At 33.1% G+C, this 27,322-nt stretch overlaps 1 protein-coding gene across 2 annotated transcripts in view; it reads left to right on the top strand.

The window, feature by feature from the left end:
- Positions 1-24,704, top strand: part of STRN3 (striatin 3) — a 113,782-nt gene extending 89,078 nt beyond the window's left edge. For both annotated transcript variants that reach the window (XM_045841260.1, XM_045841261.1), the window contains 9 exons: positions 5,004-5,137; positions 6,421-6,596; positions 6,735-6,782; positions 7,339-7,460; positions 11,616-11,783; positions 13,285-13,425; positions 17,504-17,611; positions 22,453-22,539; positions 22,620-24,704. In XM_045841260.1, coding sequence (XP_045697216.1) covers positions 5,004-5,137; positions 6,421-6,596; positions 6,735-6,782; positions 7,339-7,460; positions 11,616-11,783; positions 13,285-13,425; positions 17,504-17,611; positions 22,453-22,539; positions 22,620-22,789 — 1,154 coding nt within the window. In that variant the 3' untranslated portion in view covers positions 22,790-24,704. The remainder of the gene's footprint in view (positions 1-5,003; positions 5,138-6,420; positions 6,597-6,734; positions 6,783-7,338; positions 7,461-11,615; positions 11,784-13,284; positions 13,426-17,503; positions 17,612-22,452; positions 22,540-22,619) is intronic.
- Positions 24,705-27,322: the final 2,618 nt, after the last annotated feature.

Here is a 27,322-nt window from a genome sequence, read left to right as displayed (position 1 = left end):
AAATCAATGATTATTATACTCATAAGTAGGCAAGTTATAAAGGAGAGCTATTTTGTGAGAAAGGATAGCGTTTATTTTCTTTCGTGTTGAATTTAACTGATGGTTAGACATTCATTTGGGAGTTTTTTATTAGAGAATTTGTTTACAGTTACTTCATTGTCAGAGAGAAAAATCCTCAGATAATACCATTATAATTATTTTAGAAAATTAATAATTACATAGCAATCTAATTAGTCCATTAATGCTGACACAAGTAAATATGTGTAATTCATAATGTGTTACTTTAGACTGTCCTAGTTTGTTTTTACTTTATGTTGACTATATAGCATTTTCTTTTGTCTTATTTTTTCTGATATTCTTAGAACTATTTTCTTTCAAAATACATAAGAGAAATGGGGCTCTTGTCATTTCTGAAGTTCAAAGTTAAAGTGATCCCACAGTACTGCGGGTGCTTTTTAGGTTTTCTATTTTGGCCTGAAATCCAGGCAGCAACTGAAATTCTCCCTTTAAATATATATATAGCCTGTGCTTTTCAGACTGTTGTGAGTGAATCAGGTTTTTCAAATTTGGGAAGAGTGAAAAATCATTTTGAGAATAATTATAGTTGGTTTGTTAATGACAGATCTGTGTGAATGTGGTAGGAAAATAACCACATAAATACCAGGAAAAGTTAATCATTATTGCACCATTATGAAAAATCATTTGTACTTAATTTCTTTGTTAACTTTTCAAAGTAGTGAATTAATATGGAAAAACCTCAAATTTTATTCTTACTGTTAAATATTAACCTTAACACCAAAATTTCTTACTGTTGTAATGGTACCTTCTGTATCTGTTGAGCTTATAGAACTTGGGTTGAATGATAGAAGGTTCAATTCTATGTATATGAAAGCAGTGGATATGTATACATATTTATACATTCACAGAAATAGTGAATATCTTCAGTATTTAAATCATTCTGGTATTTTGAGGGATGTCATGGAAAATTGAAGACATCTTTAATTATCTGACATTTTTGTAACTGGAACATCTTAAAAATCTTGTGTTGTTAGTAAATTGGTTTCAAAGGCTTCAAGCAAGTCAAAAGGTAGCCATTAAATGAATCCCTACTGCTGACATTAATATACAGGGGTCAACAGGACAACACTCTGTGACATCGTAGCTGACCTGCCTCACATCCCTTCAGGATCATTAATCAGTCTAGGTCATCCTCTACTAGATTGAGCAAAATTTAGCTACCATTTTACTCACATTGCAGAAGATCTTAATTCCAAGTCACGTTTCCTTAATACTATAAATTTACAAGTCTTTTATTAAAGTGCTGAAGATCATCTTAAATGATGTTCAGATAATATGCTGGGGAAGCTCATTATGTAATTGTCTTAGGGATTTTTGAAATTTTTGGTTTTTTATGTCTTTATGTTTTGTTTCTGTCTTTAATGTTAGATGGAATTGTTTCTATCACCGGTCAATTCAGAGTACATCTCGGGAATCTAACTGTAGATTACAGATTTAGTAACAGGAAAATCGCAGATTTAAAAGTCATTTTAGAATAAGGAAGCATCATTATTCTTTAACTTGCTACCTACTGTGTATATACTACTTGGTAATGAAACTAGAAATGTTCAGGAAATTAAAGTACTACTTAGGCTTTTTTCCCCCCCAAAAATTGACTTTAGCTGGAGATAAGTAGGTATACTTCAGTAATTTATAATTCCTGGTCCAGATAGTTAGAATTCTAAGTAATGAGACTGAATTCTTACCAAAGGCTTTTTGTGATATAAGATATTTTTAAGGTAATTCATTATGTAACAGTTTGACATACAGGTTGAATTTCATTGATGTTCCTGCTTTTGCTATGTAAATTTGATGCACCAATCAATTTTTTTAGTATATCCTGTTCTCTTAAGAATTCTCTAGTAGTAGCACATTTTTCTTACAGGTAAAGTTAAATAATTTTGCCTTTTTCCCTTATTACAGATTATGGTGAGAAATTATAGATTATGGTGAGAAATAAAACATTAAAGCATGAAAAGTAAAGACAGTTCGTTGATTTGTGCATATCTCTTTGTACTGTTGATCTATTTTACTGTTTTACATCCGGAAGTATTTTCTAAAATGCACATATCAACTCCATTATTTTATGTTACGCATTTCAGGTGATTTAGCTTCTTTAGCTTTTGGTCTGTTTTACCAAATAATGTAAAGGCAAACTTGCTAAAATTTTTGTAGTACATTTAAACTGCAGATTTTACACCTAAATTATTTTAGAGCTCTGTGTGCTGATGTGTGTGTGCTTTTTAGGGAAAAAAATGTAAGTCAGTGATCTAACTTTCAGTGGTGGAAGGAGGAGGAGATGGAGAGATCAGCACAAAGCTCAGTGCACTTAAGGGTAAATCTTAGAATCTCTTTTGAAAGATGCAAACTCCACTTCTGTGTAGAGCTAAGGGGATATTAAAGTTCATAATCTTTTGGTTTTAGTGGCTGCCTTCAACTTCATGCTTTCTTATTGCAGTCAATGTCATACCTCATTTTATAAAGAAAAATATATATTTTCAAAGAGAGAAAGTTCTGTATTACATACAGTCTTTCACACTATTTTTAGTAAAGGCTTGAGATAATACCATGTCAACATGGTAAAAATTGAATCAGTTATTGGGTTGTGCTCTCTAGGTTCAATAAAATTGGAGAAGAGTTTGATATGTAAGCTACAGGTTACATTGGTCATCAGTGTCCATAAAAAGGAGGATTCGTTACAAAAGTACAAAAAAGACCTGTTGTAAGATCCCATTTTATAGACCCTAAAATTTCCATAAAGGGAAATGATCATATGATAATAGTATTTTTTAATTGCTTGATGAAATCTCTTAGGCTATTAATAAAGTGTCATAATTTTCATCATTAAAAACTGCTTGTAATAATGGTATTTTTTTTCATTGAATTGCTAATGATATTTTTATGATTATGTAAGATAATTACTATAAGTGATTATATCAACATTAATAAAATGAATTTATAGAATACAAATTTTCTCTACAAGGAAACAAGGGTGAATAAATTGAATATTTACTGTGATTATCACCTCCACAGTGGTGATGGGTGATTATGGAAAGTAGAAATGTAGCTTAAAAGATTTTTTTCATTTATATGTGTAATGAGTGCTGAGGGAACAGCATAGCTTGCTACATATAAATATATATGTATATATAGGGAAATATAGTCATATAACTAATTAGAAATGGATATAAATACTAACTTCTTGCTTAATGCAGTTAAACCTTAAACTCCAATAAAACTAGCCCATATAGGTCAGGCACTTCCCTTCACATGCCCCTAAATTGGTCAACAGCTGATCAGAAATATCTCTGTTAAAGGGATATGTAATAATGCAAAATAATTTGTTACTATGTTAAAGTTATTTTATTAGGCTCTTATCAAGACTTTTTGTTACTGAGTGTAAAATTGTGAGTGGGAGAAATTGTGGCATTTTGTGCTAACTTGTCTTATAAACAAATTATGGGCTTAAAAGATATGTCCTTGTGCTTGCTAAAAATGCTTATAATGAGTATTATCAAATGAATTTTGTATAATTGTTCTTAAACATAATGATTGATTTTATTGTTCTTAGATGCTTTGGTATTACCAATTATTGCATACTAGATATTGGTAGGAAGGATCAGTGCTACACATACTCAGATTCAGTAATCATTAGAAGATTAAATACTACAAGTATCCTTATGTAGATTTTCTATCAAATTTACTCTAGATCACTTGCTGACTTATAGCTCCATTTTAGCAGTGTTGTATAGGACTTGATTTGAGTCAAATTATATAGTGTACTTTGATACTATAACTTACTTTAATAAATAAGATATTCTAAATATAGGTGAATTTTACTCTTGCAGTATATATCTAGGAAAAGTTGACTTCTACAGTGTCTTCTCAGTTATTTTCAGTAGTATTAATGATGACAAAAAAGTTTCATTATTCCTGTTTTTATTTTCTGTAGTGTATTAAATTTTTATCATTATTCATAGGAATTTTTGAAAATTGATAATTAGCTTGAGTTTCAATAAAATGTTTCCTTTTAAACTTGCTCATGAATTTTTAAATGTTTTGATGTGTTGAGTTGTTTTGTAACAATTACTTGTGTACTTTTCACCTGCATTTTAAGATTAAAATTTTGCTTTCAAAGCATGTTTGAAATGATGCCAAAAATTATTGCTTGTACTATATCTGTTAGAGCAAAATATTTATTAGTATGGTTATTGTAATTATGGCAGTGTTTAATTTTAATTGCTCAAAGTAGTAGAAGTTTAATTTAAAATTCTGTAGTTAGTCGATTTAGATTAGTTATTTTATAAGTATCATGTAAATACAAGGGAAGTTTTACAGTTAAAGTCAACGCTTGAAAGCTGGAAGGCATTGTGAATATCCCATGGATTAACCTTTTAAAGAAAGGAAATTGACACTGTTGGTGGTATAACTGCCCTCTTTTTAGACCATTTGCTGTTACTGGAGGAATCTGAGCATTTTAAGCCTTCATTTAAATGAAATGATACACTGTATACAGATGGAGACCATTTAATTTGAATACTTATATTAATTTTTACCGTGGACTAGAATACCTAGTACTTCTAAGCAAATATGATGCAAAGCAAAAGGAATTCTCAACAATTTATAACATTTAAAAAATACTCTAGTTATAATTGTACCAAAGTGTGATAAGTGATTTAAGTAGACAAGAGTTTTGTGCCCCATCTCTCAGCTTGGAATGATAGATCTAGTGTACATTTATTTGTGGAAGATTATGTTGCCATTTTTGAATAAATTTATTTATTATTAGGTAATAGGATTTTTTGAGTGGAAGAAATAAGGAGGGAAGTGGGAAAATAAAAATTATATTACTGTATTATAACTGTTAAGTGCTTACATTTCCCCCCCGATATTGTCTTGTACTGTATGATTTTTCAGCATTTAAGAAGCGGTTTTGTTCTTTATAGCTGAACCAATAACGTTTCCATCTGGAGGAGGCAAGTCATTTATTATGGGTTCTGATGATGTTTTGTTAAGTGTACTGGGCCTTGGAGACCTTGCAGACTTGACGGTAACAAATGATGCAGACTATAGTTATGATGTAAGTGCAGTTTTATTTTTAATTTTTAATGATTTAATAGAAGGCTCCTTATTTTTGGAAACACTTATAAAACAGAATTAATGTCAAGGTGCATGGAAAAAAAGATAAGTTTAAGCGTGTCGATATCTTGATTTGAAGTGACATGTAGTTTTATAACTAGTTTCTTTGCGGTATTTAAATTTTTCTTAGGCATTGTGGTGGATTAGTTAGGAGTTTGGGATGATTGATTATTTTAAATACTGGCCAATAAATATCTATCTTGAGTAGTCAACTCTCAATTATTTACTCAAATTAAACCATATTTTGGTGTTAAGAGAAAAATAGGTAACCTGAATCACTTATTTGCTTTCAGGAACTTTTTTAAAAAACATGTTTTATTTTTGAGCTTTAATTTTTTTAAGGATAATGTTAGTTTGTTGCCATTTCCTGATTTTTAGTCCTTTATTTGAGAGATGGGAAGAAGACGGAGGGAAGATGGGAAGGACAGTGTTAGGGGGTGAAACTAGTTTTGGATTAAGCTTTTATAGACGACAAACATTCAATTGAGAGTTAACTATACTTGTTTAGATGGTGCATTAATGAATTTGCAGTTTTTTAGCAAATTTTTTCCTTTTTTTTAATGAATTCATTCTTATGTTAATATGCTTTTTAGAGACATCAGCCTCAGTGGCTGGATTATTATTATTAATATTTTAAAAGTACATAAGGAACTACTTATGGACTACTTTGGAAGAGGTTTCACAGTCTATTTTACAGATGGAGAAATAAAGATAAAAAGATTAACCTCTTATCAATATCAATAATAATAATGAAAATATTCTTAAAGTGTCTTTAGTTCACACTTTTGGAAAGTAACTTACTGCCTTTAATAACTTCACATTGCTAATTTTCTAAATGACAACTATATTATTAATGTTGTGCCCTTGGATTTTGGGTAGTAGTTTATATAATTTTTAATATTTTCATGTAAGGTATTGCAGCATGGTAGTTTTTTTTGCTGTTCTTTTCTGACATTTAATAGGACTTTTGGGTTTAGCTTAATAAGGTGAAACAGATTAAGGGACTCCATTTGGTCTAAGTATTTGAAAGCTAATGAAATTATTATTCTTAGCTTTTATGAAATAGTAAAGATTTATTATAAAGTTTTTAAGGTACATGAAATTTGTACTGAACATTTTAGCGAAGCAGTTTTAAATATATGTTTTAAACACACCAAAACAAACAAAAATTCCACATACCTATCAATTTACTACTTTTATCACTATTGTGTTCTTTCTTTTTAGTTGCCTGCCAATAAAGATGCCTTTCGAAAGACATGGAACCCCAAGTATACACTACGTAGCCATTTTGATGGAGTACGGGCATTAGCTTTTCATCCTGTAGAACCTGTGCTGGTTACTGCCTCTGAGGACCATACTCTGAAACTTTGGAACTTGCAAAAAACAGTTCCTGCCAAAAAGTAAGTGTTTTAATGTCAGCCTGTGTGTTTTTTCCTTCCAGATTTGCTGATCTTAACTAATGCCTCTTGAATATCAAACAGTGGTTTATGATTATTTAATTGCCTTCTTTTCCTCCACTCTTTCTTCCCCTCTTTCAGGAGTGCCTCTTTAGATGTGGAGCCTATCTACACATTCAGGGCCCACAAGTAAGTTTTATTGAATTCGTACTTAATTAACAAAGATAGTTATTGTTAACTATTATTTTTTTATTTTTATTTTTTAATTCTCACCTGAAGACATTTTTCATTGCTTTTAGAGAGAGGGAAAGGGAGGGAGAAATAGGAAGAGAAACATCAATGTGAGAGAGAAACACCAATCGGTTGCCTCTTGTATGCACCCCAACTGGGGACCAAACCCCACTCCAGGCCTGTGCCCTGACCAGAATCAAACCTGTGACCTTTCAGTTCATGGGATGACGTTCTATCCAGCTGAGCCACACCTGTCAGCTATTAACTGTCACCTGTTAACTATTGCTAATCAACCCACAAATATTGTAAAATTGTAATAATGTTTGCTATATATTAGAAAAGCATATTTTATTTGATTAATAATTGTATTAAGAGAATATGATCAGCACTATTTAAGTGCACGCTTACCTTAAACAGTTTTTAGATACCACACAAATTCAGAGGTTGGGGGGTGTGGATGTGTGAATTTCTTTGTAAGTTTTATAAGTAATTTTTTTCTTCTTTTCTATAATAGTGGTCCTGTTCTATCATTAGCTATTAGTTCTAATGGAGAACAGTGTTTTAGTGGTGGTATTGATGCAACCATCCAGTGGTGGAATATGCCTAGCCCTAATGTGGATCCATATGATACATATGGTAAGTAAAATGTTCAAAACATGTTTTTATAAGTGAATGGAGCTGGCAAAAGTAAATACCTTACCTGTAAGCTGGTTTAATGATGTATTAGTCTCCTTGTTTAATTATTCCATTTATCAGTAATTTGCTTTATTAAAGAGAACAATTAAGAAATATGCTATGAATATTTAAGCCCATAAATTGTTTTTTTTCTTTGTGGTGTCCAAAAAGAGAAAAAAAATTATTATTAATTAAGATAATTTCAGTTCTAGTTACGAGGATAGAATAAAATTTAATACAAGGGACAATCTTTTAAACTTAAGAAATAGTGTATACAGTTCAAATGTATTTAACAGAAGACAGTGGAAACAAATAGGGACAGTAAGGACGTGCATCAGCACAGCTTTTTGAGAACAAAAAAATCTGTTATTTAAAAACAACTTACAAGTGCCACTTAGGAATCTGTCCTACAGAAATACCTGTACATGTATTCAAATATATTTAAAGGGCATTGTTTATAATTATAAAAAATTAAAACAAAATGTTTATTATTATGAGAATGGTTAGGTAAGTAGTGGTCTAGTTAATGGCTGGTTCATTTAAAAATAACTTCAGCTCTTTGTTGTTTTTATTTAACATACACTTGGTGCCTAACTTTGCCAGATTTAGTGTTAAGGAGTACATCAAGAACTAAGAATGAGCCTGATGGAAAAAACAGACATTAAACAGATAAGCAAGGGAGTGGAGTCTCTTGTTATAAACTGGGATAAGTGCTGTGAAGATACAGTATTCTGAGAGACAGTAATAGGTGGAACCTTCTTTAGGTGTGGTCTAAAATAGTGCCGTTAAACCCAAAATCTAAAGGGTAAAAGGGAAATTTTAATATAGTAGTCCCTCCTTATCTCTAGTTTTGCTTTCTGCGTCTACAGTTACCCAAGGTCAGCCACAGTTCAAAAATGTTAAATAGAAAATTTCTGAAACAGTTCACCAGTTTTACATTGCACTCTGTTCTGAGTAGCATGATGAAATTAAGCACCATCTTGCTCCATCTTGCCCTAGATGTGAATAATTTTTTTTTGGAAGGCAGCTATGCTCACCGCTATACCACCAATGATAATTTTTGTTGTTGTTCAGCATATCAACACTGTATTCGCTACCTGCCCATTAGCTAGTTGGTGTCCACTGTGGTTATCAGGTCACTCTTGGTATGGCAGTAGTAACCCTTATTTTACTTAATAATGGCCCTGAAGCACAAGAGTATTGTTGCTGGCAATTTGGATATGCCTCCTGGGTCAAAAAATTTCATCTTTTCACTTAAAGGGGAAGAAAAAATAATCATATACTGAGGCACTAAGATCTGTAGTAAGAACAAATCTTCTATCCATGAAATTGTAAAGAAGGAAAAATGTGTGCTTGTGCTGTACCCAGGCAATTGGAGGCACCCCATACCCTCCCCTGTCCTTAGAAACTGTTTTGCCTGCTGTTTGTTTTCACATTGAGTCATTTTCAAGGATGTAGCCTTAAAAGAGTAAGGCATTGTTGAGACCCAACTGGATTGAATACATTCCTGAACTCAGTTAAGGCCTCTGTATACACTTAAGATTCTATTTGTCTTACTGCCACTCAAAACAAGCCTTTTATGTAGATTTCCTTGCTTATTAAATCTGCAGCCTACCAGAAAAAAAGAAAAATTTCTACTAGTTTCCTGGGAGAGGCTACATCCCATCATTTATTATAATATATTATAATAATTGTTCTACACTTTAGTTGTTGTTGTTAATCTCCTAATATGCCTAATTTATAAATTAAACTATCATAGGTATGTATATATATATATATATAGGAAAACAGTATATATAGGGTTTGGTACTCTCTGTGGTTTTCAGGCATCCACTGAGGGTCTTGGAATATATCCCTCGTGGATAAGGTGGGACTACTGTAAAGAATTGTAAGCCAGGAAGTGACCTGTAAATGTAGTGTTTAAAATAGTGACTCTGGCTGTTGAAAGTACATAAGGGAGGAGTGGATAGAGGAATACAAATTTAATGTTGTTGTGTAAAGTTATGATGTAGTGGACCAGTAGAATAGATGATAGATGATGTTGCCAAGACTAAAGTGATGGCAAAGCAATTGGTAGCAGAGCAGCTGGAGAGAAATGGATTTAAGACATATTGGGGAGGTAGGGTAGAATAGACAGAATCTGTTAATAACTGGATTGAGTGGGTGAAGTAATAGATCAGTGACTCTTTGATTTTGTTGTTTATTTTTTTAACAGCTTTATGGAGATACAATTCATGATAAATAAAATTTACCCTTTTGAAGTATACAGTTCAGTAATTTCTACTGTATTCACAGCATTCTGCAACCATTACCAGTTTCTAATTCAGAACATTTCCATCACCACTTTTTGATATGAGCAATTGAATTATGGGATGGTAGCATTTTATTGAAATGAGAACAGAAGAGATGTGAGAAGATAAAAGATGATGGATTTGGTTTTTAAGCATGTTAAGAAATGGCAACACCATGTAGCTAATATTAATATTGAAGATGTGAGAAGGGATGGTATAACACAGAATGTGTTATATAGGGTAAGAAAAGGAACTCGGACATGGGGAGAGTAGCTAGCAAGAGCGCCAACAAAGGAAACTGAGAAAGTACTAACCTTTAAAGTTAGAGGAAGTGCAGGAGAGTATGGAATTAATGAAAACATACCAAGAGAAGAAATCATTTTGAGAAGAAAGAAGCAGATTGCACTTTCAAGTGCTGCTAAGAGGTCTAAGAATATGAGGATAGAAAGATTCATCTTTATATGTGACAAAATAGGTCACCCACATTTTGGCCAGAGAGAGATGCTATGGCTAAAACCAGAGGGTAAAGGGACTTCTGGGTAACCTATCAAGGCATACCCTGTGGATGAAAAGCAATGTATGAGAATATAAAAGAAAGAAAAAATTTATGAAATTTGGTGGAAGAGTTTATCATTGGTGATTTTAGCAAGGGTTGTTACAGTGATGGTATCAGAAACTATATTAGAGTGATTTGGAGAGTAAATGAGAGGTAGAAACATATTTACTCTATGCTTTTCTACTGTTTGGAAGAAGGGTGATGTAAGGTTAATGAAGGTTTTTGTTTAGGTTGAGAGATGCTGAAACATACTGGTTTGCTTGTGGATCCCAAGGAGTAGGAGAATTTTTGTAGTAGGGAAATGTTAAACGTGAAAACAATTTAGTTGAATGGAATCCAGAATGCGTCTGATACAATTAGCCTTTAGGAAGGAGGACAATTCCTTACTTGTATCTGCACAGAGAAGATGGTTTTCAACACTAGTAGATTTATAGATTGGGAGGCAGGAAGATGGGGAGGACTTTGTATTTCAGTGCTATATTTCTATTCTCAGTGACCTATGAAAGATAATCAGTTATTTGTGAGGAAAAGAGATTGGGAACTGTAAGAATTGCAGAGGTGATAAGATATATCTGTGTAAAGTGAGGGTTTACTAGAGAAAAGAATTGTAGGACAAATGATGCACAATGTTTTTAGCCACCATGTCCATCAGGTGATGAATAGTTAAGTAAAATGTAGTATATCCATACCATGGAATAATATTCCGGCAATGAAAAGAAATCAGGTACTGATACATGCTACAACATGGATGAACCTTGGAACTAGTATGCCAAGTGAAAGAAGCAGTCACAAAAGGCCACTTGTATGAAATGTCCAGAATAGGCAAACTGGTAGAAATGAAGTAGACTAGTGGTTGTCTAGTAGAGCTGTGGAAAGGCAGAGAGAAATTGGGAGGAAATGGCTAATGAATGATGAAAGTGCCCTAGAATCGGTATGGTGATGATGGCACAACTCCGTGAACTTATTAAAAACCACTGAATTGTGCACTTTAAATTGGTGATTATACAGGATGGAAACTGGAGCTCAATAAAGCCATTTTTAAAGAAAATATGTTCCTTACAGAAAATTGCAAAAAATGCAAGAATATATTAGGGAAGAGGTTAAAAATAACCTGTAACTTCACAGCTTAGAAGAGATGGCTATTATATACACTTTGGTTTACCTTCTTATAGCTGTTATGTATAGTCTTATACTTAATTATATGGTAAGTTATATTTATATACTGACAATTATTTTAGCTAATTGTTGCTTTTTGCTTCTTCTTCCCAGAGCCAAATGTTCTAGCTGGCACTTTAGTTGCTCATACAGATGCTGTCTGGGGTCTCGCTTATAGTGGCATAAAAAATCAATTACTGTCTTGTTCAGCAGATGGCACTGTTAGGTTATGGAGTCCACAAGAAAAATTGCCATGTATTTGCACTTACAATGGAGACAAGGGTAAGTAAATTTTGCTTCTGTGAGAAAAGCTAAATGTTTTTAAATTTGAAAGATAGAAAGGACAAACAGTTGATTTACTATTTCTTTGCTGCTCCAAGAGATATACTGAAAGATTTTAAAGCTTGTGATAATCTTTTAACTTTGTAATTTTATGAACAAGAAAGATGCTTTGCAACTATATCCTGTAGTTCAGTGCTTCTTTTTACGTTTTTCAGGACATGTCCCACTGAAAAAGTAAAACTGTTTTATTGTAACAGTGGAATAGACAAGTGAGGCTACTAAGAGGGACAATACGAGGCTCTTTGCCTGCTCGAAGGGGTCCCAGTCTCGAGGATATCTGCAAACCATGTATGAGCACACTGGTTGAGAAATCTAGCTGTAATCATTGAAATGGCACCCATAACTAGGACGTACAAACTTAAATTACATGCATAATTTCAGATTTTTTCCTGTCAAAGAAGGCTTTAACCAATGTTACTTCTGCCAGTTACAATATATTACATATATTTGTATACTTGTATTCGTTTTATTTTCTAATTCATTTTTTTAGTTGTAAAAATCAGATTTCACATTTTTATTAAAAGTACGTTTGGTTTTAAAACATTTTAGAGGAATAGTTTATGCTTAATTTTGTTGATTTTCTTAGCTACCTTAATAATTCTGCTATTTTTTTAATTGCACAAGATTTGAAGTAAAAATTCATTTAGATATTTGTTTCTAACTTCAGGTAATTAATTGCTTGACTCCAGATTTTACATAGTTGTCATTGATCTGGCCAGTTGAATTTATTATGTAAAGAGAGAAATTGCTGCTCAGGCCACTTAGGAAATAGTACTGCATGAGTGAATTCCAAAGTCCACATTCCCTTTTTACAGATCTGAAACTTTGGCTTGTGTTAGGTACTTGATAAGGCTTATAGGCTCAGACAGGTAAATAGTCTCCCAAGACAATGATATGAAATGCTAATTTGTCATTTTACAGTAAGAAATTTAATTTGCAAGTGGGCCAAGACCCATACAGGGTTTTTTGTGGGGTTTTTTGTCTTTTAAAAGAAAATGCGTAGAAAGTAACTTTTGCACATATCTACTCTCACTTTAAGAGCCCTCTAGCTGTATTTTTCTTACAATGTTAAATAGAATGTTATAAAAAGTTTTTAAATAATTGAGGGAAGGTTACCTATTACTACTCACCATCCTAACACAATTGCTGTTTTTCATTATTAACATCATTTCAAGAATATTTTAGCCCTGCCCGGGCAGCTCAGGTGATCGAAGCATCATCCCGATATACCAAGGTTGCAGGTCCATCCCCAGTGATGCCACATACAAGGATAAATCAATGAATTCATAAATAAGTGTAACAACAAATTAATACTTCTCTCTCTCTAAAATTAATTTTTAAGTTTTAAAAAGAATATTTGAATTCCTTTTTTGTTCAAATCAGAAAGCCAGAGATTTCTAAATTGTTGTATTTACACTGTCTCTCTCTGGGCTCCTTTCAGAGCATGGGATACCTACATCGGTTGACTTTATAGGCTGTGATCCAGCTCATATGGTGACCTCTTTCAACACTGGTAGTACAGTAATTTATGATTTAGAAACATCACAGTCATTGGTGATGCTTTCATCACGGATAGATTCTGGTAAGTTTTAATGGGTTTCTTTGAAACGTACACAACCGAGGGTGATATTTTAATTTTCACATTTTGTCTATCTGAATTTAGGGTGGAAAAACAGTTTCAATGTGTTATACGTGAACTTATTTACATTATCTCTGCTATTTCCTCAAATTACGCTTAAAAGCTGGGTGGGTATGAGGACACCCAGGAGTGAGTGGAGCAATATAAAGGTGAAAGCAAGGGAAATAAGTTTAAATTTTTAAAGGAAATACATATGGAATCAGTGAAAATAATGAAACTCCAATATTTATGTATAAATGGCCAGTGTTGTAAGTATAGGATGTGGTTTGTGTTTTGTACTTTATTTAAATGGGAGTCCAAATACATCCCTGCATTATGATTGGCTGATAGGTCTTTCACGACTCTTCTGTAGATTTCCCCTCCATTTCTTATTTTCCTTGCATTTTTAAATGTTTGCTTATTTTTTTTACTTGTTTTTATTTTTTTACTTTATTTTTTAAAATTTTTTTTATTTTAATTGTTGCAGTACAATTTTCTACTGAGTGTTTTTTTTTTTAATTATTGATTATGCTATGCAGTTGCCCCAGTTTTTTTCACCCTTTTACCCTCCTCCACCCAGTACTCCCATTCCCTCCAGCATTCTACCCCCTTAGTTTATGTCCATGGGTCATACATACAAGTTCTTTGGCTTCTCCATTTCCTAAACTATTCTTAACCTCCCCTGTCTATTTTGTAAAAGCATTATGCTATGCTTTTTATTCCCTGTACTTTTCCCCTCATTCTCCCCCCCCTCCACTGATAACCTTCCATGTGATCTCCATTTCTGTGATTCTGTTCCTGTTCTAGTTGTTTGCTTAGTGTATTTTTGTTTTTTAGGTTCACTTGTTGATAGTTGTAAGTGCGTTGTCATTTTACTGTTCATAGTTTTGATTTTCTTTGTCTTAAATAAGTCCTTTTAACATTTCATGTTATAAGGCCTTGGTGGTGATGAACTCCTTTAACTTGACCTTATCTGGGAAGGGCTTTATCTGCCCTTCCATTCTAAATGATAGCTTTGCTGGATAGAGTAATCTCGGCTGTAGGTCCTTGCTTTTCATGCATGACTTTGAGTACTTTCCAGTCCCTTCTTGCCTGCAAGGTTTCTTTTGAGAAATCAGCTAATAGTTTTATGGGAACTCTTTTGTAGGTAACCCTTCTTTTCTCTTGGTGCTTTTAAATTTCTCTCCTTATCTTTGATCTTTGGCCTTTTAATTATAGTGCATCTTGGTATGTTCCTCTTTGGGTCCAACTTCTCTGGGAGGATTCTCTGAGCTTCCTGGACTTGTATGTCTATTTCCTTCACCATATGGGGGAGTTTTCCTTTATTACTTTTTTCAAATAAATTTTCAATTTCTTGCCCTTTCTCTTCTCCTTCTGGCACCCCTGTAATTTGGATGTTGGAACATTTAAAGTTGTCCCAAAGGTTCCTCAGCCTTTCCTCATTTCTTTTGAATGCTTGTTTCTTCTGTTCTGGTTGAATGTTTATTTCTTCCTTTTGTTCAAAATTGTTGGTTTGACTCCTGGCTTTTTTCCCCTCACTGTTGATTCCCTGTATATTTTTCTTTATTTTACTTTGCATAGCCTTCATTTCTTCCTTTATTTTGCAGCCATACTGTCATTTCTGTGAGCATCCTAATTACCAGTGTTTTGAACTCTGCATCTGATAGGTTGACTGTCTTCCTTGTCACTTAGTTGTTTTCCTGGAGTTCTGATCTGTTGTTTCATTTGGGCCATATTTTTTTGTCTTGGTGCACCTGTTATGTTGTAAGGGGCAGAGCCATAGGAATACATCAGGGCGGGGCAGCACACTTGAGTTGTAGTGCTGTATTGAGAGAGGGGTCAGAGAGGGAACAGTGCTCCTTGCTCAGCTCTCACTCTGCTTTCAGTCAATTTCCCCACTTCTTATTTATTTTTTAATTACAGTTTACATTCAGTAGTATTTTGTATTAGTTTCAGGTGCACAGTGTAGTGGTTAGACAGTCGTACTCTACAGAGTGCCCCCCGAGTATCTTAAGTACCCACCTGGCACTGTACATAGTTATTACCATATTATTGACTATATTTTCTATGCTGTGCTTCCTTGCATTTTTTTATTTAAAAAATTGGGCAATTTGCCTGTAGAGTCCTTCACAGCGTGGATTTTGCTAGTTACATACTTTAGGTATTATTTAAGAAGCTCCTCTGTTCATTCTACTTCCTGTAATTTGGTTATAGATTTTAGAGCCCTGTTTAAATTCAGGTTCAGTATTTTGTCTTCACTTTAAAGTTTTTTAATGATTTTAGCAAGACCACTTTGTAGTAATTTGTGAATTTTTATCAGAAGTATATATTGTCTGTTTGTATATCTTCTTTTCAGTCTTGATAATCATTACGTGGGTCCATTAACTCACTGTTTAAAAATGATTTTCTAATTCTATTATTACTTCTCCTTTTTTTTTTTTTTTAGCTAGAATACTTATAAAAACCCACATTAATAATTTGGTTATTCTGTAGTTAGATTATAAAAGAAAAAGCAAGATAAATTACTGATTTTTCCCCTCTTTATTTACCAACTTTCATAATAATGAGGTGTTCCCTGGCTGCCTCAGTAGATAACCAGTGAGTCTGTTGGGTGTTGTTTGTTTTTATTATCATAATCTCTTTGGACATAAATGTATTTGGTGTCTTTCAATCCATGGCAGGTATTATCTGTATTGCTACTCAGAATGTTTCATCTTTGGCCAGTGGGAGTTTATTCACTTTGGCTCCTGAGTCCTTTTCACATGACCCTGGTAGTCGTCAATAGACTTCTAGGTTCATCTAGTTCATTTGTGCCCCAGATCTGAAATCAGCCGTTTCTCTGAGGAGCTATGGTTTCTTTTAGTGGAAAATGGCATTTAGAGACTATAGGCTAGGTACTAGGCTATTGGGTTGGTCCTCATGGTTTTCATAGCTCTTGAGTTGGTCATTGACTTGGGCTTTTCAGTGGACAGAGCTAGAAATACATTTTAAAAAATTGATAAATTCACACAAATACTTCTAATTCAAATTCAGTATTATCTCATTGGTTTTTGTCTTTACCTCATTTTAACTATACCAGAACTCTTGGTTCTCAGCAAAGTCATCAGAATCTCTCATTTTATTTATCCCACAGTACCCATAAAATCATCTGAAATAATAGTAATACCAACACCACTGCCAGTAGTTTAATTACTGAAAATATTTTGTACTTAGGCTGCCCATCCCTAGTGGAAAATACTCTAATTACTGTGGTTTACATCACTGAACTAGTTGATTTATTTGTGTTTAATTAGATATATAGTTATGTTCATTTGTTTAATTTTACTTTTAATTTTTTGTGATTTTTAAAAAAAATTATTGTGTAATTATGCAGAACATTTAAATATTCGAAGTGTCTTTCCCAGTGTCTTTTCACTTGGTTCCTCTCTTCCTCTTTAACACATAATTGCACGTGCGCACGCACAGACTTACGTGGGGGCATTTTTTTGAAGTGTGTTTATGTTCAGTTAAGAGTTCTTGTATATGTGTGGAATGATTGATTTACTTAAAGTAAAGATCATGATGTTTCCCTTTGTTCTGATTCTTCTCTGTGCTCCTTCCTTGCTAAGGAAAAGATCTCATTCCTAAGGACATTAATTTTTGTTTAATGTCCTTTGTTTTTTTTTGTCAGTATGGGTGGGGTGGGGATTGTTCCTTGAAAACATCTAATTATCACTCATGAGTTTTCCTTAAATGCTTATAATACTTTTATGGGTTGTTTATTAAAAGTAAGTTTTGTAAGAATTCTAAACCACCTACATTAAAATACTTAAAATTTTTTCTAAAATTGAGTCTCATACTGTGCATATTATATGATATGATAGCTTAAACATTTATTTTTTAAGAAATTTTATCTCTCAAGATTCCTAGCTTTAGTTCTCAGGGGGTTTTTTGTTTTAACCAAAACTTTTCTTTTTATTTTTATTTTTGTAAGAACTTAAAATGTCATCATTCAGCTTCTGATGGTTTGAATTAGAGTGCATCATTTTCCATTATTTTCCAGATTTACAATCCAATAATCATATTAATAGAGTAGTAAGTCATCCCACACTTCCTGTTACAATAACTGCTCATGAAGATAGACACATCAAGTTTTTTGACAATAAAACGGGTAAGTAGGTTGTCTTATTTTCTTTCATATAAATAATTCTGTAAATTTAAGGTGATCAAAAATGGTATTCTTTTATATGATATATTAACTTTTAGGCTTCAAAATTGCCAAGTAAAACCATTTTAACCCAGATTTTTGCTTTAGTTATGTAGTAGACTCATGTGTTGTTTTATCCTTCAATATATAGATAATACCTTGCCTACCTATTAGGATTTTTCATGTCATAGAAGTTAAATATAAATTCTTCCATTTGAAAATTTTCCCTTCGTATTTTGTGATTTAGTATAGCAGAAGAGCTGTCTTTCTGGTGTTTGGCATTTCAAATATGTTCTTAAAATTATTTCTCAGTGGATGAAATGATGATATAGTGGAAATTGTTTTACTGTCATCTTCCCTGTATTTCTTGTTGTCAGAAAACTTACCATTTATTTAGAAGCCAAATCAAACATTGATGTGGCCACAGGGTTTCTTTAAGGACCCTGTTCCATCTGTCATCACCATACTACATAAAATAGTTTGCTCTCTGTCAGGGAAGGTCTTAACTGCTAGAGAGGCTTCCTTGAGGGGAAGCTAAAACTAGGGATATGGGAGGACTTCCACTTAAGATATTTAAATGTTAATTGCAACATTATTGCAGGGCAAGAAATTATCGAGCAAGATAGTAAAACAAAACAGATTTCTCTTTGAAGGTTATGTAGCACATGGTCATAATTTTTAGTCTTTAGAATCTGACATAAATTCCTTTGTTCAAATAACACTTTTCATGGACAGATGCCTTTTAACTCAGAACAGTTGAGGAGGGAGTGGATGTTCACAGGACAGTACATTTCACACGAAAGCCAATTCATTTTCATGTAGATGTTCTCAATGTAACATCTTATCAACAATTCTTTGAACATTTTATGAAGCCTAAAGATCTTCCTCTGCTGCAAGAACAGAGATAATTTCCTTTACCGTATTTCTTAAAAGATTCCTTTTTATTATTAAAATTTTACATTTGTAAGGGAAGGTTCAGGAATTTCAGTAGTTGTATTAAAGGCAAACCATGAATCTCTAGAGCTGTATTGCTGGCAGAAATCAGGAAAAAAGTGGTAATAAAATTTTACTTACCAAATAAGGAGCCTGTAGTCTTTCAGATAAATTCTATCAGTTCCGTTATTTCTGTTAAGTAGTCTAGTATCTTATCTTTAGTGTGAAGAAGTTGAAACAATGGCCTCTGAACAATGGAAAAATTCTTTTTAAATCAACCTCTCTCACTTTTACTCTCACACACAGGCACACACACACACAACACTGAGTTAAGTTCAACTATAAATTGTGTTCACATACATTGTTTTCCAAGAAATCCTTTGAAAAATTGCTAATTCATTTGAATGTGATAAATAAGAATATCCCCATAACTGACATTTTTGTTTGGCTAAATTGTTAACACAATATTATTCTATCAAATGGATTTGTATACTTATTGAGTTTATTATTTGAAACAAATAATATGAATGAGTTCAATAAATATTTAGATTTTAACGACAGAAATATATTTAGCATGTTGTATCCTGTACTGCAGTGGCTACTGTCATGTATAAGATGTGGTTTCTGCTTTCTGGGGACCTACTGTTTGGGGAAAATAGGGTGTGGGTGTGAACACTTATACGTACATGTAGTAACATGAACCCTGCTGGATAAAGGAGTCTTCATAGAGTGAGGGTTTGCGCTTTGCCTTGAAGCAATGGTAAGATACATTTTTTGTGTGAAGAAGGTAGTAGGAAATTTCAGGTAAGGGCATATTTTGATCAGAGGCTAAGTGGTAGGTACTTTGGTTGACACAGGAGTTTTTTACAGGAAAAGCCAAAGAGGTAAGTTTGGAAAAGGAAAACTTGAGAACTTTTCAGAATCAGGCAAAGAATAAGGAATTTTTGTTTCTGCTAAGCACTATGAAAACTACTTAAAATATTTGAGCAGGGGCTTACAAAATCAGTTTAGAAAGATTATTTAAGTCATATTATGTGGTAGATCCATGACTTTGAATAATTTAAAATTTGTAATTTCTACTACTTATTTTAGATCTTTGGGACTCAGGATTTTTTTTCGATGTTGGTAGAGGCACAAATCAGTTGCATATACTGTGCTGAGATACTTAGCTAGTGAGTGAGTCTCAGAAAAGGTGTAGTACAAGGGAAGAATGTGAAGAAGTTGGAGAAAGAAGGTCCTGAAATAGCTGTGAACTCATTCAGCAGAATTTATTGACTCTGCAATATCCTTTGTGCAGTTCTCACTGCTTGGTAAACAAAACAAAATGTCCTGTCTTCTTGGAGCTTAATGATAAATTTACTGTAAGCGAGACATTGTTCTATTTGATATACGTGTATTAACATGTTTGTACTTCTAGTAGCTCTGTAAGTAATATGTAATACTATTCAACTTTACAATAGAAATAAAAGACTTAAAAGAAGTTAAATAATTTGTGCAGTGTTATACAACAGAGGAAAAATTCCATGGCTGGGATTCAAACCCGTATAATTTGCTTCTAGAGTCTACGTGCTTTATATCAGTCTGTTTCTTCTCCATTTCATACAAGCCCCCAATAGGGTTTCCCAAGTCCAGGGCTGTAAGGGGCCAGGAAGGAAGAACAGGTGACTGTTACAAGAAGGAATGAGTTCCTCTTGGTGGAGGAAGAAGGGTGGTAGCAGAGGCATGGGGCCAAAGTGAGGTTGGTTAAATGTGAGAAATACAAGTGTTGCTAAAGGAGAGGTCTTAGTTCTGGCAAGGGGTCAGAAGCTTTATGACGTGTGTGGTTACCAGTGGAAGCCTAACAGCCAACTTGGTTCCGGATGTCACCTCTGTTCACAGGGCCCAGTCTGAAGGGGGAGGGGATCACTCACTTTTTGAAGTGACTTTATGGAGAAGAGTTAACTCTAAATTGACTTAACATATATGTAAAGGTTAGTTGAATGCACAAGAAGGACAGTTAGAGTTAAACTTGGAAAATTACTGCACCTTTAAAGAAATGGGTAGATCTGCTATTTGGGTGAAAGAATTCTTTGGTTTAAGACATCTTAAATTTAGGACATACAGGGTCATTCTTAGGAGAAGAGTCAATTAGATTGTGAATTAAGAGTTACCATCATAGATTTGACATTAAGGAAGCTAATGACACTTGTTAGTTAACCCCCAATGTTTGGAGATTATTGTCCTGGGGGCCATTTCACATCAAGGGTGGTTTTTTGTTTGTTTTTAAAAAGGAATACGGAATGGGATGGATTCTAGAATTGATAGATGAATAATGTTGGAACAAGCAATTAAAGATAGTGTGTTAAATGATGTTTTTGTTTCTCAGTTGTACTTTTATTGCTGGTTGTACTTTGGTTGTATTTTTGGTTCCCCTCAGGATAGCAGAGAAGAATCTCAAATTATTCTGTTAATTTTAGTATTAATGGGGAACAGACAAATGTGATTTGAAAGGATGAGAAACTTAAATGTTGCCTTCAACTGATAAGTATTTAGTATTGCCCGAAAGTGATAGGATTTTTTATATTTTCAGAGAAACTTTCACTTGCTTATGTTGTGGTTTTGTATTCAGGTCAACAGCTGTAGCCCCATGACAAATAACAAAAATAGACGTATTTCATATTCCAGTGTGGAATGTCATTAGGGGACTTAGAAGCATAGCAAATGATTGTAACTAGAATTCTCCAGAAGTCCTCCAGTGTCTCCTTAGGAAGCCCAGGCATTGGAGTGATACTCATTGCTGAATGAAAGGAGACATTTAAATTGTCAGTATTTGCTATTTTACTTCCTCCTTGGATAAATCATACATGGTGTTGCTTTCCATCTATCAGAAGCATGTATTGCCAGTGCAGAGGCTGATGTCCTTGCCCGAGAGTATTTGTGCAGCACAACTTTGTGTTTACAACTTGTTTTTAATTTCAGCTTGATCTTGAATCCCATTTGCTTACCAAATCTCCAGAGAAGGGATTCAGTAAATTATATTTTTCAGAATAGTGTTTTTGTTACTTTCCGAAGAAATCTGGAATAATGATGTGATGCCCCATCCTCTCCTCTTTCTTGTTTCTTATATATAAAATGATTGACATTTCAAAGGACAAATGAATTTGATGATACTAGAATTATTAGGAAGGAATGTATTCTCTGGCAATTTATTTATCATTAAGCCTCTTTATAAAATAATCTTTACATCCCTTAATGGGAAAGATTCTTTCTGTTTTCATTTTAATTCCAGTTCATGTAATCTTAAGTCTTCGATGCAACCCTATAATCATTTTTTTCTGCTATCACACACTGTCAAATTCATGTAACACTAACGTCTTTATTAAAAAGTACTGGGAAAGTTCTGCCTCAGGATTTAAATTCTCTTTAAATGATTATTATAGTGGATGAACCCTGAAAACATTACACTGAGTAACAGAAGGCAGACACAAAAAGCCACATGTTGTAGTATGATTTTACTTGTATGAAGCATCCAAAATTGTCCCAACTATAAGGAAAGAAAGCAGATCAGTGTTTACCAGGGACTTGGAAGAGGAGAGAAATGGGGAGTGACTGTTTAATGGGTACAGGGCTTCCTTTTACAGTGATGAAATGTCCTGAACTGGATGATGGTGATGGTTGCACACCTTTGTGAATATTTTAAAAGCCTCTGGATTGTACCCTCTCAAATGGTTAAAATGGTACTTTTATGTTAGGTATATTTACCACAATAAAAATTTGTTGTAGTGATTGTCTCTTTTATGTTGATGCTCTCTTATGGTTTCTAAAGTTAAGTATCTTTCAAGCTAGTAAACATTTGTGAAAGTTAATCTTCTCTGTTATTATGTTTTATTTAGGTAAAATGATCCATTCTATGGTAGCTCATTTGGATGCTGTTACAAGTCTAGCAGTAGATCCTAATGGAATCTATTTGATGTCTGGAAGTAAGTCTGAGTTTCCTGTACTACACACAAACTTAGTAAAAGAATTGTTACATAATAATACTTTATTTGTTCTTTTACAGGCCATGACTGTTCTATTAGGTTGTGGAATTTGGACAGCAAGACATGTGTTCAAGAAATAACAGCACACAGAAAGAAATTAGATGAATCAATATATGATGTTGCTTTCCATCCATCAAAAGCATATATTGCTAGTGCAGGGGCTGATGCCCTCGCCAAAGTGTTTGTGTGAATCGACAGAAACTCGCATCATAACAACAGATTCACTTGGACAGAAAGAGGGTCTGCATCACTGCCATCAAAAAAGGTTACTGATAAAACACTACATGTGATCTGCCTGGTGAAGGCTATTTAGGGCAGGCATAAGTTGGTGGAAATCACATCTTACTGTCAGGTTCATTAATTTAATTGTAATTATTGTATTTTGTGGGACAAAAAAACAAAAAGGGACTCCAGTATTTGTGGCCTGTACTGGATACAAACTGAGCATATGTCTGTTTTCTAGGTATCTTTAAGCCAATGTGGAGTCTGACCTTGCAAAAGGACTTTTATTTTGGACTCTGTGTGCTGCCTTAGGGTTAGGAATGTGGTGCTCTAGTTGGGGGGAAGTGAGCTCCAAGAGTAGGTTTTTGTTTTTTTTTTCATCTCTTAGTGATCTTCTGTTAATCAGTTGAATGCCACAGATTCCCTTTTAAACTTATTTTGCTTTAAAAAAAAGAAAATTTAACTTAAAATATTTTAGCATTAGTTGCACAAAATGTTTGGATAAAATTCTAGTTTTTATAAGTCTTTTTATATATTTAGCCTGTCACAACAGTGCTCAAGATTGTATTGAAGTTTTTCTGCATTATAAACCCTAAAACAGAGATCTCACTGACCCGCTGCCGTGTAACCACACTCTTTCTTTTGCCTAATACAGCTCAGCTAAGTCCTTCCGTAGATGCTAATCATCTTCTTCATCACATAATTGTCTTCATAAACCAAGGACTATTAAGTGTATTAAAGTGAAACAGTGGGGTTTAGTACTCCAATGAACTCTTTAAAAATTTTAAAAACTAACTAATCTTGGCATCCTATCACTATGTGATATTTTGTACATCTTACTGTATTTACAAGTTTATTTATCAAGGATTATCCATCTTGCTAATAGCTTATTATTTATTTCACTTTTTGTTGGTCTTTATATCCTTTTATTAATGTGCTAAAGGAACCTGTATAACTATTTTGGAACTCTTTGAATAGTCTAAAATAGACTAAAAATGGAATATTTTATAGTTGAAGTTACATACCAAGGTAATTCTCCCCAGATACATATCTTGGTTTACCATGATTCCAAACAAAACTATTTTGTTCAAAAATATGTAGAAAATACCTTAGAAATTTTTATTTGCATTACAAATGGGATACAAAATTATTGAATCAGGATGCAGAAATTTGCTGTTTGGACTAGCTATCCCCGTTTTATTTTTTCAGGTATGCTTAATTATATGGTGTAACTAAAGATTTTGTTTGTGTAATGCATGATTAAGACAACAAAATATTTTTTCTAGTCTTCCAAAAAACTTTTCTGATCATTTAGCGAGTTTTGATGAGTTTTGTAACAAGGTTTTTGTTTTACAAACTATGAATCAGCAAATTTTTAAGATTGTACCACATAGCAAAAATACAGTTGTTGAAAAATAATGTATATAAAATGCATATAATAAATATTAAATTGTGTACCTGTATGTTACTGTTGGCTACATTATTTTGTGTTGAATAATAAAGTGCAATACTTCATTCTCCATCGTTAAACTAGGAAACAGAGATGGTTTCCTCAGTGAGTCCTTCATTTTTTAGGCTGTTCTTTTAAACTTTGTACTGTTCATTGATATTCTAATAAGATTACAACAGTTAACACTATTAAGAATGCCTTGCTAAATATTTCACTGCACTTGGGGATAATAAAATCTTCTGTTGAAATGAGTTAGGTATTTCAAAAAGACAAAAAGAAGAAAGAACACCAGAGATGAAGTTTTAAATAATTTCCTTAAACATCCTGTTACTTTATTAAATCTGAATTTCATTTAGTTGTGTTGTTACTCCTATCTAGCCGTACTTGTTTCCCCAAAATAGTTTGGCAGAAAATAAACTGCATTATTTGTTAATTGAAGGTTGTCCTTATAAATAATGTTTAGTATTAGTATCTCAAAACTTTTTCCTTCAACAAAGGATATTATCCTTTTTCTTTGAAGGGAATTGCAAATGGAATCAGAAGGTAACATTAGAAAACTTAATATTCTATATGAGTACGTAATGCAGAAAAAAAATGACATTGTGTGTACAGTGAAAAATTTTGGCACCTAGCATAAAAACCCAAGTGACAGTTTTGTTTTTACTGGTGAACCATTAAAACTTCTCAGAACTTTTCATAAAATACTAGTTTTTTAGCTTTCTCTACTGAAGATTCAATATAGTAATTTTTTACTAATTTAAGAACAAACTATTCCAAAGCTACTAGCATTTCTGGCAGTTATTCTGAACCAATGTGTTAACTTTTTAACTGAAATGTGATGGCCATTTTGATACATAAACATTCACCTCTTTTGGAATGTATTAAGCTGAAATAAATAAAAATTAGTATATATATATTTTTCTCTTATCTACTTTGGTTGTATTTTTCTCTACAATATTAAACAATTGGGGAAAGACTGAAAATACAAGAACAATGTTATTTTTATTTGTGTGCTTCCATTTGTGACTTAGGGGAAATGGTACTTTAGATAAAGTTTAAGAATATTTTTATATACAACCTTTAACATATCATTGACTTTAAAAATAATAGTTTTCTTTTTCCATATTTTAGTTATTCATATTTTTCTATTTCAAAATTAGTTACCCACTGAAAATGAACATCTCATGTAATACATTTAAAGTTATAAATGTGCTAGTATATTTGAAATGTAGGAGTGCCTATAAAAGTTGGATTATAGTACATTTATTTTTTTTTAAAGATTTTATTTATTTTTAGAGAGGGAAGGGAGGGGGGAGAGAGAAACATCAATGTGCGGTTGCTGGGGGTTGTGGCCTGCAACCCAGGCATGTGCCCTGACTGGGAATCGAACCTGTGACACTTTGGTTCTCAGCCCATGCTCAATCCACTGAGCTATACCAGCCAGGGCGTACATTTATTTTTTAAAAGATTTTACTTATTTTTAGAGAATGGGAAAGAGAGGGAGAGAAACATCAGTGTGCAAGAGATAATTGATTGGTTGTCTCACACATCTTTCTCCTGAGACCTGGCCTGTAACCCTGGCATGTGCCCTGACTGGGAATTGAACCAGCAGTCAATCCACTGAGCCACACCAGCCAGGGCAATAGTACATTTTTTAAAAAATCCTTTTTACTCCTTTTCCATTAACTCTATCATCATGTTTGCTTATAAAAATAATTGACAGTAATTGATAAAATATTCATTTCTGCTTCTTGCTGCTCTTTAAGCCCGAGTATTAGCTTCCCTGGCTACCTTGATATCTTAAAACTTTGTCCTTTGTAGAATTAAAAAGTACTTTTAAAAGGGCTAATTAGAGGCCAGCTTTTCCCTTAAGTTTACATTCTTCAGGAGTGGTTCTCTTGGCTGAGAATCTGTGCCTTACGTATTGGGAGAGGTCATGTTGTTAAACCCATTTTAGTTATACAGAAATCTTGTGTTATGTAAATTCATGTTTGTCACTTTTTATGCGGGGTGAGGCACAGTTTATTGTCTTCCCATACTCCATTTTGCCAAGTTTTTTATTTAGTGTCAAAGTCAGTTACAATTAGACTCAAAAGATTAACTGAAGTATATATATCATTCCAGCCAGTTAACATAGTTTTGAGGTCAACTGGTTGTAAACCATTCAGGTGGAATCAGTGAGGGTGTGATGAGAGAGAGGTTGTGCAGTTGGATAATGGGAATGGCAGGTCCTATTTTAGAGAAGATAGGCAGGGTGGGATGATAGCGCCTCTCTGTACCTGAGGGTAAAGTTCTTGGTAAGGTAATAATAATTACATTAACGAAATTCTGATCACTTTTCTTAGGAACCAACTTCATAAGCATGTTTAAGTAAATACAGTGTTAATTATAAAACATTTTTGTTGAACCAAGTAACCAAAAACACCTTGTGCTGTTTAATCTGGTAGCAGCTGTGTATAATGCCTAGAACAATAAGCATTCAATAATTGAATGAAAGGAAAAGCATTTAATCTTACTGCATGATTTAAAAATATAGTTGGTCTTTCTGCATGAATTATTGAATGTAGAATTTTTACCATGCCCTATGGAGAGAGACACTTAGAAAAATAAAGGTAAGGCAGCTTAAATAGTCACTAGCAATTTTATTGCTTAAATATAGTAAAACTATAATTTTTTCCTATAGTCTGTTTGAAATATATGCTTAAAGCTAAATGTTTAAAGTATAAATTTACCAACTTAACATTGTTTTAGCACACAGGTGACTTTTAAAGTACAAGTTGTATATGTCTATACACATAAAAATTAAGGATATAAATAGAAAAATACTAAGCAATCTTGCTATCTTGTTTAGTGTCATTTTTCCATTTATAACTTACTATGAAAATACAAAAAAAGCCTGATAGCTAATTCCTTTCCATTTCATCATCTGTAATTGTAACTTTTTAATATACTAAGTAACAACTATTACTGGTTTAAGGGAACATCTACTTGGGTCAAGATAATTTATATTTGACCTAAAAGAGCTGTTTTTTATTTAAGTTTCTCATTTTC

The sequence above is a fragment of the Phyllostomus hastatus genome, unplaced genomic scaffold (genome assembly GCF_019186645.2).
Source record: "Phyllostomus hastatus isolate PE091 unplaced genomic scaffold, TTU_PhHast_1.1 phas_contig_348, whole genome shotgun sequence".
Lineage (NCBI taxonomy): Eukaryota > Metazoa > Chordata > Mammalia > Chiroptera > Phyllostomidae > Phyllostomus > Phyllostomus hastatus.
Note: the sequence above shows the minus strand (reverse complement) of the source record. Positions and strands in the feature narration are given on the sequence as shown.